The 15,461-nt window shown below is 36.3% G+C and overlaps 1 protein-coding gene and 1 long non-coding RNA gene across 2 annotated transcripts; one reads left to right on the forward strand and one right to left on the reverse strand.

The window, feature by feature from the left end:
* Positions 1-7,616: 7,616 nt before the first annotated feature.
* ric3a (RIC3 acetylcholine receptor chaperone a) lies at positions 7,617-12,333 on the forward strand. The gene is made up of 6 exons (XM_044099841.1): positions 7,617-7,780; positions 9,841-10,058; positions 10,281-10,356; positions 10,647-10,743; positions 11,233-11,390; positions 11,528-12,333. The coding sequence occupies exons 1-6, from the start codon at positions 7,663-7,665 to the stop codon at positions 12,295-12,297; spliced, it is 1,437 nt and encodes a 478-aa protein (XP_043955776.1). The 5' UTR covers positions 7,617-7,662; the 3' UTR covers positions 12,298-12,333.
* Positions 10,737-12,052, reverse strand: LOC122821709. Its single transcript, XR_006369053.1, has 3 exons — positions 12,001-12,052; positions 11,463-11,564; positions 10,737-11,370 (listed from the first exon to the last, which is right to left on the reverse strand). It is a non-coding gene; the product is annotated as an uncharacterized LOC122821709 (long non-coding RNA).
* Positions 12,334-15,461: the final 3,128 nt, after the last annotated feature.

Below are 15,461 nucleotides of genomic sequence, written 5' to 3' on the forward strand. Positions count from 1 at the left end.
AAACAAGTGTAGACCAAAATTCCTTCATAGGGATGTAAGAGATTAATTGCCCGTTCTTGCAAACGCCATAACCCCCTTAAAAAAAAATCTAAACTACCTCTTCAAGCATAGCAGATGAAAACCATTGGCCAGCTCATAGCATACAAACATTTCCACGAAACTGTTTATGCCGTCAACATTTTGTATTTCACTATATCTGTATAAAAGCTCTACTAAGAAAAACCATTTCTGATGTACTTCACTGAGATAAAATTAGGACCCAAGATGCTGTACAAAAGACAGCATTTGTGGTCTGGAGTTATTTACTTCATTTTTGCAGAATGGCACTTCACACCGTAAAAAATGACCTTTCCTACCTATAGCGGTAATACTTTTATTTCTTATATTTGAAAGACATTTGAAAAAAAAAAAAGTGAATTGAAAATAGAAAGTACACAGTAATCTGCAAACCAGATGTCGGTGTAAAGAGAAAACTCTTTTCAGGTTTTATATAAACCTGAAAAGTTCTGACACTCCCAGTTTCAGAAACTGGAACTTTAACAAGCTGTTAATTTGTTTGTTGCCATATATAGTAAAGCTAATCTGAAAAGGGTCACGTTAGAACAATAACATCTGACCAAGAGGTACAATCTTGAACAGTCACACTGCAGTCTCAGCTTCACAATCACTAGATTTATAATCTTCTTTTAAAGCTTTTTTTAAAGAAAAACAACAACAACAAAAAAGTTTAAACATCATTTAAAAATTTAAAACAAGAATTTTGGTTTTAACTGAAAGCTAATGGATCTTCTCATCTTAAAAACAAAAACATTAAATAAAAAGCCAAGAATAATTTGCATGTCGCTGCTCAAAAATATTAAGCCGTCTACCTCTGACTGAGAGTGTTATGACAATGAATCCCTGTGGGTTCTGGGAATTGCATAATAAGTGGAGTTGCATTTCATTATCTGCATAATAAAGAAATTATGCAATGGTTTAAAGATGGCATAAAAAAGGCAAATAGAAATGAATGTGACCCTGGGGGAACTATGCAAAGTGTCCAACAATATCTATTCCCAGACTAAATGTTTTCAGAGCAACTAGCATGTCCACATAGTATATATAGCTAATTGTGTGAAAGACAACTTAATGTGATGGATGGTACAAATTAATTTGTATTTCCTTATAAGCCATGAAGTACATTAATTTATAAAACCGTTATACACCTTAAATTTTACATTATGTCACATTTTCCTGCAACTTTCTGTGGTAGATCAACACAAAGTAGTGCATAATTTTAAAAAAATTCTGAAGTACATTTTCTTTAGCCATTCCCCCTCCCCAAGTACTTTGAGGACACTTTTTGTCACAAACACAGTCACATGTTTTTGTTTTGTTTTGTTTTTTACCAGTTTTGCACATCAAAGTATCAATCTGAACAGTAAACTTCAAGTCTTACTACAAATTCCTAATTGGATTTAGGTCTCGACTTTGGGCCATTCTAACCTACAGTGAAGCCAAAAATATTCATGCTCATAAAAATTTAATTTCTTCCTCAAAGATTAGTGGAAAAATCTGTGTTGGCATTACAACAATTAAGTCATTCTTATAATTGCTAGTCAGTTTGTTAGATGCTTCCCTTAATATTTTTTTGACAATTTATCTTCAGTAACAAGCTCCAGGTTTTGGAGGTTGGAAGGCTTCCTTGCCATCACCATAATATTTAGCTCCCTTCACAGATTCTCTGTAAAATTCAAGTTGAGTCTCTGGCTGTTGTCCAATGTTGATATTACTTCCAATCAGAAGAAAAATGTTGGTACACTTAAAAAATGACTATAATACCTTAGCCTTCTAGCAGTAGGTAATGTTTAACTGAACTGCAATTATCTTTTCAATCCACTGGCACCAGCATTCTGCATCCAATCATCTGATTATCAAAATGGATTTATAAAATGAGCTGCAACAATTGAAATTTTAAGCTCATTTTATTGTTTTAGGCCTTTAAACAATTTCCAAGTTCAGTTGATTTGTAACATTTAATCAAACCTGCTGTCTGTGCGATTCTTAAGAGAGAAAAAGTGCAAATGACTCACTGAGATGTAAATTTTTAGACTACACAGGAAAATTCAAAGCTTTTTTTAAACTGTAAATGCTGCTTGTTAGATTCATAAGCTTTTTTTCTTCACAATTTATGGAAATTTTTCTGTGAAACATTTGCAACAATTTTACATAATTCGAAGCTGGCTTATCAGAAGAGCTTAAATATGCGTAACATTTTGCTTTCACACTAAACCCAGTAGCTACATAGGCTTTGTCGTATTTCCTTGTCTTTTTCTGCCATCACTTTTTGTAATTGCCTCTGCCGCAATTCTCTTTTCACCATCACAAACTTTTCAGCTTCCCATCCTCCATCAGTTCTACACACTACTGATGGGCAGATTGATCCAAAAATATTGGTAATATCAATACCAAGTCGATATTAATATCAATCCTAGCATGGTAGGAACAATCCTTCAGTTTCATCTTGGAAATGTTTTCCATTGTAGTTTCTCAGATCTATTGTACCCATTTATCTAAAACATTGTTTTGATTTGCTTTCTATTTCTAATTTATTTGCACTGTAAAGTAAAGTGCACACAAGTTTCCTTTGTTTTTCTGTTGTTTCCGTTTATCATGTTAATATTTTGAAGACACCTATACATTAGAAACAAATTCTGTCCTAGGTTTCAATTACATAATTCGAAGCTGGGAAAAAAAAATAAAAAAATCACCCCACACTAAACACAAGTGTGATGGTGTATTAAACTTGGATAGTAAAAAGTATTCATATCTTCATTGGTGATAAAAAGTGCACTTGGTATTGGATTAGTACCAACATAAGCTGTATAGCACACCTCTACTGTACACCTGTTTGATTCTCTAGGCTATTTTGTCTACTGGGTTGAACAGGCAGCCTGTTGATTAGTTTGAGCACTGCTGCCACCTAGTGACTGGAGGCTTGTTTATTATTCAATTGTGAATAAAGACACCACTCCAGAAAAGTCCCCCTGCCTCTCACCTCCCACTATTTGGCATGTGCCGCTGTAAGGTAAGCCTGCAACTCAGTCTTGAACTTTTTGCACTCTCTTGCCTTGTTTTTTCTTCTAGGACTGCCTGTATCTACCTCAAGTATATACAAGGAACAGTAACAATAATTGGAATCACAATATCAATGTTCTCAGCTTCATTATTAGAAATGAGAGCTTCAACTAAGTTCAGTGGGAAACAGTACTGTTTGTGTTGTATATTCACATTCTGCCCCATCTGACGGATACTTACAGTTAGAAGGTTTTTTCTGAACAGCTAAAGAATAGAGGCTATATTGAGAGTCATGATAGTTTTTTCCAACTATGTAAATATCACAAAATTCTGAAACTATTGACATAAAAAAAATGCATGTTTTCCATGTTGAAATAAAATAGGTTTTTAGGACTTTACAGTCACCAACCAATTTATTAAGTACATTTGTTTGAGTTTGTGTAGCAATTCAAATACTTTTAAAGAAATAACTTTTTGAAACTTTTGTCATTTTGGTGTAAAAATAAAAGAAGTTCCAGTTGAGCAATGTTTCTATCTGGCATTCAGACAGAGGAGTCTAAAGCAGAGTAGTTTTCTCAGATTGATATTTGTGTATGGTTTAAAAAGCGAGCTTACCATATCAAATCAGCAGCAATTATATGCTGCCATTTGTAAAAGCAGTATGCCTCTGCACATCACTTTCAACTTAGAATATGCAGTACATCCAAAAACAAAAACATTGCCGGTACTTCATGAAAAGGTTCAATATTTTTTGTAACTCATTTCAGAAATGCATTTTCTTGAGTTTTTATGATTGCAGGTTACAAATAATAAAAACCCAAAATTCAGTGCCTCAATAAGAAAGAATATTTTAAATCAAAAGATTAGGATTCTAAAAAGTATGTTCATTTCTACATACCCATTACTTGCTTGGCCTCCTTTTGCTTGAATCAGTGTGGGTTAGGAGGGACAGAGGTGATCAGCCTGTGGCACTGCTGAGGTGTAATGGAACCTGTTTTGATAGCGGCCTTCGTGTCATCTGCATTCTTGGTTCTGGCGTTCCTCATCTCCTTGACAATACTCCATAGATAGTTTGCTGGCCAGTCAAAAGCAGGAAAAGCAGTTGTCATTGAACCAGTGTTTACATATGGCAGTGTGGGTAGGTGCCAAGTCCAAATGGAAAATAATAATAATGATAAAAATTTAAAAAATCAGTATATCCATAAAGTTTTTCAGAAGGGGAAAGCATGAAATGTTGTAGAATTACCTGATAGATGGCTCCAGTGACTGTGGACTTCAGAAAACACAGTAGACCAACACCAGATGACACGGCACCAAAAACCATCACAGACTGTGGAAACTTCTCACTAGAAGCAACAAGGATTCTGTGCTTCTCCGCTTTTCCTCCAAATCCTGGGACCTTGATCTCCAGATGAAAGGCAAACTTTTCTTCCATTTTGAACCACAGATGAAAAGGCCAGTTCCTTTTCTTCTTAGCCCAGGAATGAGGCGCATCTGACGTTGACTTTGGTTCATGAGTGTCTTGACATGAGGAATGGGACATTTGCAGCCCGTGGGTAGGAGTCATCTGTGTTTAGTAGCTCTTGATGCACTGACTCCAGATTCAGCAACTCCTTGTTAAGATACCCCAAATGTTTGAATGGATTTTGTTTGACATTCCGTTCAAGACTGCGGTTATCGCTGTCGTTGGTGCTCCTTTTACTACTTTTTTGCTTTCGGTCAACTTTCTATGAAAATACTTGGATAGAGGACTCTGTGAACGACCGACTTCTTTAGCAGTGAACAGTTGGGCTTTATTTATCTTGTGGAGGGTGTCAGTGATCGTCTTCTGGACATCTGGCAAGTGTCCTCCCCTTTATTGCTAAATTAAACCTACCACAGCTATTTCTGTGGCCCTCTAGACTCACTATCCTGCAGTTTTCTTTCTCTCCCTGGTGGTAGTAACTACCCCCTCAGCATGTTAATGTTCTGCAGAGGTCTGCTAACGAGTCATCATTTGATCCAGGTGTGTTGAACCAGAGAGAGAACTAACAACAACAATGGCAACAGAAGGACAAAATCAAGATAACAGCTGTGTGCTTAAATATATGTGTGTTTTTGTTTGTCAAATTAAATAAATTTTTATGTGCATAGAGGAAAATTACTTCAAGGTTAAATATTTAAGTCTTAGTAGTCCTCATCAAGTGTAAAGGATGCTGTAATATTAAAACAGTTTTTTTTTTTTTTTGATAGTTTATCAACACATTCTGCAACAACAACCCAATGAGGACAATCCTAATCTTGATGCATCCCTAAATAAAAATGAGTTTGACGCCACTCATTTAGAGACTCAAAACACCTTTGGAAGGTTTTGTTAATTAGCTGATAAGAGTTTCCATTGTTGAACTTTTTCACAACATTTTAACTTTCTGAGACACTGAATATATATATTTTTTGTATGCTATAATCATCAAAATGACAAGAAATAAAGGCCTGAAAGATTCCACTCCATGTTCAATGAATAATATATTACTCAAATATTAGCTTCAGTTTCTGAAATATTAAACTTTATATTTTTTAGATGTAACTGTACAATATATAGCAACTTAACTCTATAATAATTTCCATTAAAAGCTCAGAAACATGCATCAAGTTTGACCGTTCTGTCTGCCATCATCCTTACCAACAAACAAAGGCCTATCAGTCCTATTTTGATCAATAAAGTGTGGGGTAATATTTTAATCATATTTGCTGAACAGTTTATAAAGAATGATAAAGAAAGCTGCAAAATACTTCTTTTAAATATAGATGTTAGGCCCTCATCGCAATAGGTTGACACAACCACATGAATGAAATATATTTATATTATTAAATAATTTATCTGTTTCCAGCTAATTAAGGATAAGAATTATGTTTGCTTTTGGTGCCTTACTAACCTCACATGAAAGGTGATAGAAATACACAGACGTTACAAAATCTAAAATATGACTTTAAGTCAACGTGATGCCAGTATGACCTTCATGTTTTCCTCTTTTACATTATAAGTTCTGCACTACTGTGAGGGACTGGCAACCTTTCCAGGACAAAACCTGCCTCTCACCCGATGACCACAGGACACTGGCACCTGCACCTTTATGACCCTGCAAAGACAAGTTACTAGAAACAATGGATGAATGTATGGAAATGAAAAAAATCTCAGTTGTCAAACGCTATTGGCAATGTAATCTGAACAAAATTTATCTTGTCTTACACCAGCCAGAATTGTTAAATAATTCTGACATATATAATTACTTAGGCCATTTCCAGACACGTCTATATTTAGCATAACTACATTAAAAAATGTAGTAAAAATTACACATTGTTACTTCACTGTCAAGTTGATGAGCGCTTGACTTGAATTTGTGGTATTTTTGTAACTGAATCTGTGGTGCCATCTGCTGGTCTTTGATATGAAATGCACTCCAGAGAGGGAAGTGTTAGGTTGTTATGTTCACATCGCCTCATTTAATATTTGTATTCAAAGTTATTAGTTTAGTGACATTTTATGTTAACATAATAGATATTTAATCCATTGTTGACTATCACATTACTCTGTTTTCATCACAGACAGTTCAACGCTCAGAGTCATCACTGTTTTGCATGGATTTTATATTGTTAATGTGATTTTTTTTGCTTCTTTACTTGCTTTTGTCAAAAGAGAGCATTTACCACTTAAATAAAAATCTTGAAAGTGTGCTCATATATGATTCATTAAAACTAATTTTAATTTATGTGCTTCTTAATCAATGTCACTTGGTTCTAGACATCAGACCCCCAACACTGCATGCGATTAATGTTGCCAACACACCTGATTCAAATGAGTGTCTTACTTGCAAGGTGAAAGTATGAGCTAATCCCCCAGAAAATCATCTGAATCTCACAGAACAGACATTTTTAAGAGGGAGAAGACCCTTAAACCTGAACATAGTCTGAAGATCATTTTTGAAAGTGTGCTCACTTCCGATTTATGAAAGTTTGAGAATATAATTCAGCTCAGTCTGAAAACAGCTGGAGTAACATTTTCATTATCCAAGTTTGACATGAATCAAGCTTTGAATCATAGCTGAAGAAAAATCTGCTGTGATTTCTTTATAACTTTAACTGATAATGCTCCCCTTATCGGTATTGACTCAGATGTGCTGTAAATATATTCCACTGAGAGCAGCTACTCACTTGTCTTTTGCAAAAAAAAAAAAAAATTGTATGACCTAATTTGATTCTAAGTTTCTTCCAATAAGTTCAGAACATTATTTACTAATAGATTTATAGCACCTTTGAGTGGCCCTTGACTTTGCTAAGTTTATGACTGATTTAATAAATTCAACTTGAAGCATTAAATCAAGGGATTGATTGCTTTATTATCCATCTTTAGGCTGTGGTAGTTAAAAGTCTATAAAACTACACAACAAGCAGCTGGTTTCTGTCTACAGATTTACAGCCCATATTTCAGACAGCGCTTGAATGCAGCTTCTCTAATCCTCACTAATCTGGATGGAACATCGTCACATGAGAGCTGACATCTGGGGACAGAATCTCGCTTTTCTAGTAAAGACAAAACACTGGATGGCAGTCCTTTTCTGAGAGAGAATGACCATTACAACTTGCCAGAAGGTTACCCTTATATCATGCTCTGTTCTTTGTGTGTCTCTCTTCCTGCCCAGGATGCTTTTACCCAGAGGAAAAAATGAGAGGGGCCAGTCTGAGGGTAAGGCAGTTTATCAGGTCATCATCCAGCCTACTCCATCTTGAGTCTCTCTGTTGTTGTTGTTGTTGACAGCTAGTGCTATACAGAGAATTTTCCCTACTGCAAATGTGTTTACTGTAATGGTTTTTAATACATGTTCACGTGGTAAGACAAGTTTATGTGCAGCGCTGGAAAATAAAGAAAGAAAAATGTGCCGCCTAGAGATTTCTCATGTTTAAAATCCAACAAATTTTATTATCCGGCAACGTTAACTTGAATCAACACAAAAAACAGTTTCCAAATGACAATTTTATTTAAAAGATTATCCAAACAAAATTGGTGCTATGGAAACCCACCGCCAACGAGTGTGAATAATGTTTTAGTTTGATTATACTTGTTACAACTGGGATTGATTATTGTTTGATGAGTATTTCCTTTAATAGAACTTATCTGACATGATGAGGGCAAAAAAGATCCCAAAAAGCAACAGATTGTGTGCTGATGTATAAAAAACATATTAAAAAAACAAAGTCAGTCACCCTGGAGAAGATTATAAAGCTTTTTCTAAAGCATTACAATAGGACTCTGAGTGAGAGCCATTCTCTGTTCCTGGAGAAAACAATCATAGCTGCCTAGTCTACCATCGGCAACAAACAGCGGCAAACCTGAAAAAGAGAGTCCAACTTTTAAAATTACTCCCAGACCAAAATAGCAACTCATGTAGGACCTCACGATGTAACTCCAATCAATATTTCACACACATCAGTCCTAATTTGCTTCAGGTTAGTTCAGAGTTCGTGACAAAACAAAAAGAAAGAGACAGGGCAAAAAAGTTATTGATGGGAGTCCCACCCAAATAATTGATGTTGCCCAAAGGTTTTGAGAATGAATTTCTAAAAGTAGATTTGTTTTTTTGCAAGGTGCACATCCAATTACCTCTGTTGTTAGAGGGTGAAAGGTGGTTTCTTTATTGATATTTCTGAAATTATTATTTTTTTGATTGATAATTTATTTCAGACAGACATTTCACCATCAAAACATAATAATAAAGACTTTTATGTTTCCAAGAGTAAATACAATACCTTACTATCAAATTTACAAGCTCAAATACATAACCTGTATATTCATACCCCTTTTCCATTCATTAATTCATAGCATAAATAGTCTTCCTGTTTCCAGTATCCTTTCCAAAAAAACCAACAACAACAACAACAATAATAATAATAATAATAATAACAACATTTCCTGAACCAGATGAAAGTAACACATACACCCATATATATACATACGCATCTACCTATATATATATATATTCATAAATAATATATACCTATTTACACACCTACATATATTTACACACACAAACCTACACCCAATTCCCCAAGTCATCCACAGTGCCATGAATCCCAGTCAAATTCATCACCCCTGTTCATTCCTATACATAAACAACTTAGGTCTCAATACTGAGCCTTGGGGAACACCAAAAACAATGTCCAAGCATGAGGACTGAAAATTGTTGCCTGTTGCTGAGATAAGTTTTCATCCAGTGTAAAACTACTCCCCTTAGACCATAGCGCTTGAGTTTCTTGATGAGTACCGGTATTTTATGATCGATTGTATCAAATGCTTATTTTAAGTCAATAAATACCCCAACAGCAGGTTTCTTTTTATCTAATGCACTGGTCACCTCTTCTGTTAAATGAAGAACTGCCATCGCTGTGGATCTTTGTGACCTAAAGCCACACTGGCTCTCAGCGAGTAGTTGGTGTTTACTAACAAATCTATCCAATCTAGCAATAAATATTTATTCCAACATTTTGGAGAATTGTTGGCCTGTAATGAAACAGGCCTGTAATTCGTGAAATGATGTCTATTCCCAGATTTCTATAGTGGGTTGACGTTTGCCATTTTCATTTGACATTATGAAGCACTCGTTTAAAATATTACGGCACCACATCTTTCAAATTAGCTGGTTGTGTAAACAAATATCATTGAACATATGTTTAAGAAGAAAGCTATAGTAATATTTGTTGAATAAATACAAGCAGTGTTTAGAGTGATTGTTTTTTTACCTCCTGCAGTTGGACCTGGGTTTTACCCTCCTGGGATGCATCAGCTGTCAGTGTCAGACGACCCAGAGCAGTGGGAAGTGGATTCTTCTCGCTCCCTCACACACACTGTTGAAGCCAGGGTTAAAGTTCAAAGCACTGGGCAGGGCAAGAAATACAACCTGATGGCTCAAGTCATACCCACATATGGCTTTGGGATTCTGCTTTACATCCTTTATATTATGTATAAGGTAATCACTGCAACAAACCTCCTTAATTGGTAGATTGTTGAGTGTGGGACGAATACGCCTTGCAATGATTCTTATACTTAGTTATTGTTCAGTATCTTTATAGTCAATTAAATGTACTCTTTGCTGTCAAGGCGATTATGAGTTTTATTTAAACTATAAAGTGTAACAATTAAAAGATGCTTTGCACAGGCCTAGTAATCATAACTGTATGTTTGTTCACAGCTAACATGTAAGGGAAAGGTGAATAAATCAGGGATTTATTCAACAGACAAGACAAAAACCACGCCGAACACAAGAGGTAAGTTCTTTCAGACACAGAAAGTGTTTGTTTGGTAGTTTGATGGTGTAAATTTCACGTGGGAGATTTTTTGTTTTTGTTTTGTTTTGTTCCTTTGAGAGAAATATTAGGAAATACCAAGAGCACAGGAAAACAGCCAGAATTAATTTTGAAAGCACATGAAAATAATCTTGATTTTACTTTCAATTATTTGAAATGATTAGTAAATTTTGTGTTGCTTTTTTTTTATTATCACACTGTTATATTATAAAGGGATTATATTAATCCCTTTATTCTTATGAAATGTTTAGCTACTGATTATGAGCTTGCCAGGCTTCAGGAGAAACTTCTGCAAACAGAAATGATGCTCGACAGGATTGTCTCTGGGAGGAGTCATTGTTCTTCAAGGTAAGGAGCTTCTTTCCCCAAGAACATCCGTTAGTCACAATTACAACCAACTTCTTGGAAATGACTGAAACATATTATTTGATGGCAGACTAGGCTAAATAGAAAAAGCAAAAACTGAGAATGAAAATAACTTCAAAAGTAGTAATATTTTCAACTAGAAAATGAAGAGCAAAAAATCTCAAAAGAATAAATTCCTTGTAAAGTAGCAGAGCTGCTGCGCCAGTAAGCAGTGCATTTCTATGGCAATATTCAGTAAAAAAAAAAAAAAAAAACAATCAGTGGGTAATCATTCACTCCATGAGCCTCAGAAGACAAAATTGATATTTCTAAAATAACACACTTTTGGGAAATCCAAACTGTTGAAGAATTTATCAGCAAAAAAAATGCAGCTTGTGTACCTTATACTGCAGTTTTGTAAAAACCTAAAAAAAAAAAAAATAAATAGTCATGTTGCCTGAGATTCTCAAGTTAACTTGTGCTGCTTTATAGTGGCAGAAAGCGAAAGAGTAAAACTTCAACATCAAAGAAGGAAGAAAAACTCCTGAGGCAACTCCGACAGATCACACTGCTGATGCAGGAGGGCCGTTTGGAGGGAGCCTCTCCTGAGATGGAGGCTGAGGAGGTCCCCTACGGTGCAGATTGGGAAGGTATGTGCTCAAGCAGAAATCCTCAAGCTCCTCTAATAATTTCAGAAAATATGTTTGAGGAGCAGGGCTTACCTCCAGTGAAACCTCGAGCATTTTATTTATGTAAAGCTGACTATTTCCATGCTCCTTTAACACAGGCTATCCAGAGGAGACTTATCCAGCGTATGATGATTCCTGTGATAGACATAAGTATGAGACTATTAAGCTGGAGGAGAATCCCAGCCAACCCACTGCTGAGGCCCTTGCAGAGAGGATGGAGCAGGAAGAGGAAGAGATCATGGCCAGGAAACTCTCCATTGTGGAAGAGGAAGATGAAGAGGAAGAGGAAAGGGGGGAAGAAGAAGATTTAGATGAGGAAGAAGACGAGGATGAATTAGAAGAAGTTGGGGAAGTAGAAGAGGAAGCAGAAGAGGATAAAGAGCTTGAATATGTGGAGGAGGAAGAAGAGAAGAAACAGTTGCTCATTCCTGCTCCTCTTGTTATTGGCAGAAAGCAGGAAAGAGTTGGTTTGGAAGTGAGCAAAGAGCTGCAACAACACAGCGGAGGGAAGAAGCAAATAACCTTCAGTGAGAAGAAACACGTGTTCCACTACCCCAAAGAGGATACCTACGAGGAAGAGGAGGAAGAAACGGAGGATGAGGCAGAGGAGGATATTGAAGTAAAAGAGGAGGAAGAAGCTGATGATGATGATGATGATCCTCTGATGGAGGCAGAAAGCCTGCTGTTTAGTTGTGAAAGCTCTTCAAATCCAGAGGAACAAGCAGAGGAAGATGAAGAGGAGTATTTGTTAACTTTGGCACCAATGGAAGATGAACATCTGATTCATGCAGACGTCCCAAAAGAGGTCGGACCGAATGTCCTGAGGATGAGAAACAGAAGAGAAAGAGAAAGTTTTACAGCAACCTAATTCTGCCCATGGAGTAATCATTATCCCTCACATGTTTAAACCACCAAAAAACAAACTTATTTTAGAAACATCATTCAATAAAAATATATTTACGCTAAAAATATTGTAAATGGTTTTCTTTTGTTCACTGTAGAAAAGTGTGATCATATTTATTGGTTTATGATGACTGAGCTTAAAGACCTGTCATATAGAAAAATGTATTTTGTTATTTTTCTAGTCAAATGTCATTAATTTAAAAAATCAAGTGTGATTACTATCCATTAAATTCTTCATAATCCATCACTAAAAGGAAGAAGGAACATGTTACATACCTAATTTCTATTTAGAAATACTTTCACCTCTGCTTGTTTTTTATGTCTCTTATCACTTATTTGAAACATTGTTAATTCCTTCTTTCACATATTTCTCATGAACAGTAATAACAGAGAGCAGAAGCGTTGCTGTAAATGACCCTTATCAGACAAGTATCATCACGAACAGGGAGACTGAGAAACAAAACTCTTGTAAAAATGCAACACTCTGCTGACAGGTACATGTCACACATTTCAGAAACAAGCTTAATAAAACAGTGAAAAATCACCACATTGCATTGGATTTGAAGTCAACATCCTCATAACAGAAAATCCAATTCACCACAGATTGCTGGCATCTTGACTGATGTTTCTGCTTTTTTGGGAACATAAGATGAATATTTGGCTCCCCCTTATGGTTTTGTTTAACTGAGCATGGTTGTATACGCTGCAACATGATGAGTACTACAGATTATCCCAACTCCTCACTGAAATGATGGCCCTGCAGGGAAAAACTATAAACCAGCAATAATAACTATTTTGCTTGTTTACATTTTGTTTCTTAATAAAAACATGTTTTGTTTGTTTTAGTTTTGTGTCATAGTTTGATTGCAAGTATTTAGGTAAGCCTACTGACATTTACAATTCACAATTGTCCACCATCGATTCCCATTGTGCACCCTTAAATCATCACATTCTCACCTGTGTAATTCATACTGAGTCAATTCACTTATAGTCCACTCAGGAATTGACTCCAAACTTGGAGCTGGAGAACTTATGTCTTTTGTTTTACATTTGTGAGAAGTCAGCAAACCAAAGTGTTCTAGTGTTAACAGCTGGATAATAAACTGTTTGCTATCCATCTTACTCCTAGCCCCCATGAGGCTTTGCGTGATTTATGGGCGCGACTTCTGCCGCAAACCGGAACTGCCATTTGTTTACATGTTAGCAACTTGCTAACCAGCTTTCGTCAGAGCTTTTAGGCTATAAAATATGTGGGAACACCAGCTATAACAGCTTAAATGTGGAAATATTATTATACAGCTACCTATAGCTATTGCGGAGAGGGATGGCGACTTGAAGAAATGGCCGCAATGAACCCGCACTAACATATTCACTGACTCAGTTGCTTCGGATGCAGATGCGGGTTTTCTTCCGTTGGCTTTTTATCCACACAGTGAAACCAGTGAAAACATTTAGGGGTCTCTGTTCAAGTTTAGAATTTTTTTTACCAAATTCTTTTAGTTTCCTCATCTGTCGGTAGGGGATGGAAACAACCCCTTATCACAGAAACTCTGCCTTTTTGTTTCGGGAGCGCGTTCGAAACACACTTGCTGCTGCAGCCACAAATTAAACTTGGTCTGATTTTTAAGAGTACAGCCACGAACAGCACAAGGGCATCTTACGACACTTTCCAGTGGCAAGTTGCTCTCTGTAACAGGCTAATGTGTGATTCTGTTCGGTTCTAGTCAAGTGGGGGGTGATTATCCGTATTACTGTCTGAAGCGCAGCAACTGCGGTTATTTCTCCGCTGATCTGCAGTGACACTCAGCAACGGAGAACCTCAAGGTTCTGGTTCTGATGGACAAAGTAAACCCAGATATTTTATTTTGTCTTATAGAAACTTATTACTGGCCCAAACATAATGATAAAACACACTTGCTGCAGCCACTTCACGAACTTCAATATTTGTTAAATTCAAATGAAAATTCACATCACACCAAGCTAACATTATGTAGTTCTGCTGTTTTATACTGTCGGCACAAAACTGCAGCTCAGAACTCTGACCAGCTTCGCTGCTTTTCTCTTGTTTATTACTGCCAGTTCTTCAGAGAAACGAGCTCCTAGCAGCGCTGCTAATTCACTGTCATTACGTTACAAAACTTACCGCAATGTTCCTGTCGCTCCCGTGATTAAACTCACAATTACGATCCTCTGTACAGAGCAGCTCCCTGATAGCAGAGGCATGACCATAAACAAGTTTTACAAAATATTGTACAATAACCGAAAAGAGAGATGTAACTTCTATCACGAATATATAGATTAGAAAAACTCTACAAATAACAATAAAATACTTCTACTTCCGGTGGGCGCCGGAAGTAAGAGCCATAATCGTTTCCACACTAAGCCTCCCAGGAATAAGGTGGATATGGTTTCAAACACACACCTGCTACTACTCTAACCTGCAGCAACATGCCTCTAATTCTAGACACACATATTGTGGTTGGTTTTCCCGTTCTAGTTGGTCATTAACAGTAATGCCCAGCAACAGCTGGGCATTTTAATTGCAGTCACAAAAATGTTTCTGTCTTCACAGATGATTTCAGCTCTTGTTTTAGTTCCAATGTTATTTTTACTGATCATGTTGCATCAACATAGGGGGGTGTTTCAGACATGAAAGTAAGATTGCAATGCAAAAATCTTGCAGTTAGGTACAGTTACCTATACTTTTTATGACCTTTTACAAGTTGAACATTACTGCTTTTGCACTAAGCCTTGCTATTTGATAATATCTATATAGAGAGATACAATAATAATAATAATAATTACACTAATAACCAATTTTATTTATAATGCCCTTTATATGTCGAGTTGAAATAAATACAAATTCAAACATCGTTCCTTGTTGCAGCCACATTTGAATGGTCAAGGACCAGAACAAAATTAGCAGCCTTGGGGTGTGCTGCGGTGGCGCAGTGGTTAAGGACAACCCACATAAGGAGGCCTTAGTCCTTGACGCGGCTGTTGCGGGTTCAATTTCTGGCCTGGTGACCTTTGCCGTATGTCTTCCCCCTTCTCTGATTACCCAATTTCCTGTCAATTAACTATCAAATAAAGGCCACTAGAGCCAATAAAACCTTTAAATAAAAAATT

Source organism: Gambusia affinis, linkage group LG02 (assembly GCF_019740435.1).
Source record: "Gambusia affinis linkage group LG02, SWU_Gaff_1.0, whole genome shotgun sequence".
Taxonomy (NCBI): domain Eukaryota; kingdom Metazoa; phylum Chordata; class Actinopteri; order Cyprinodontiformes; family Poeciliidae; genus Gambusia; species Gambusia affinis.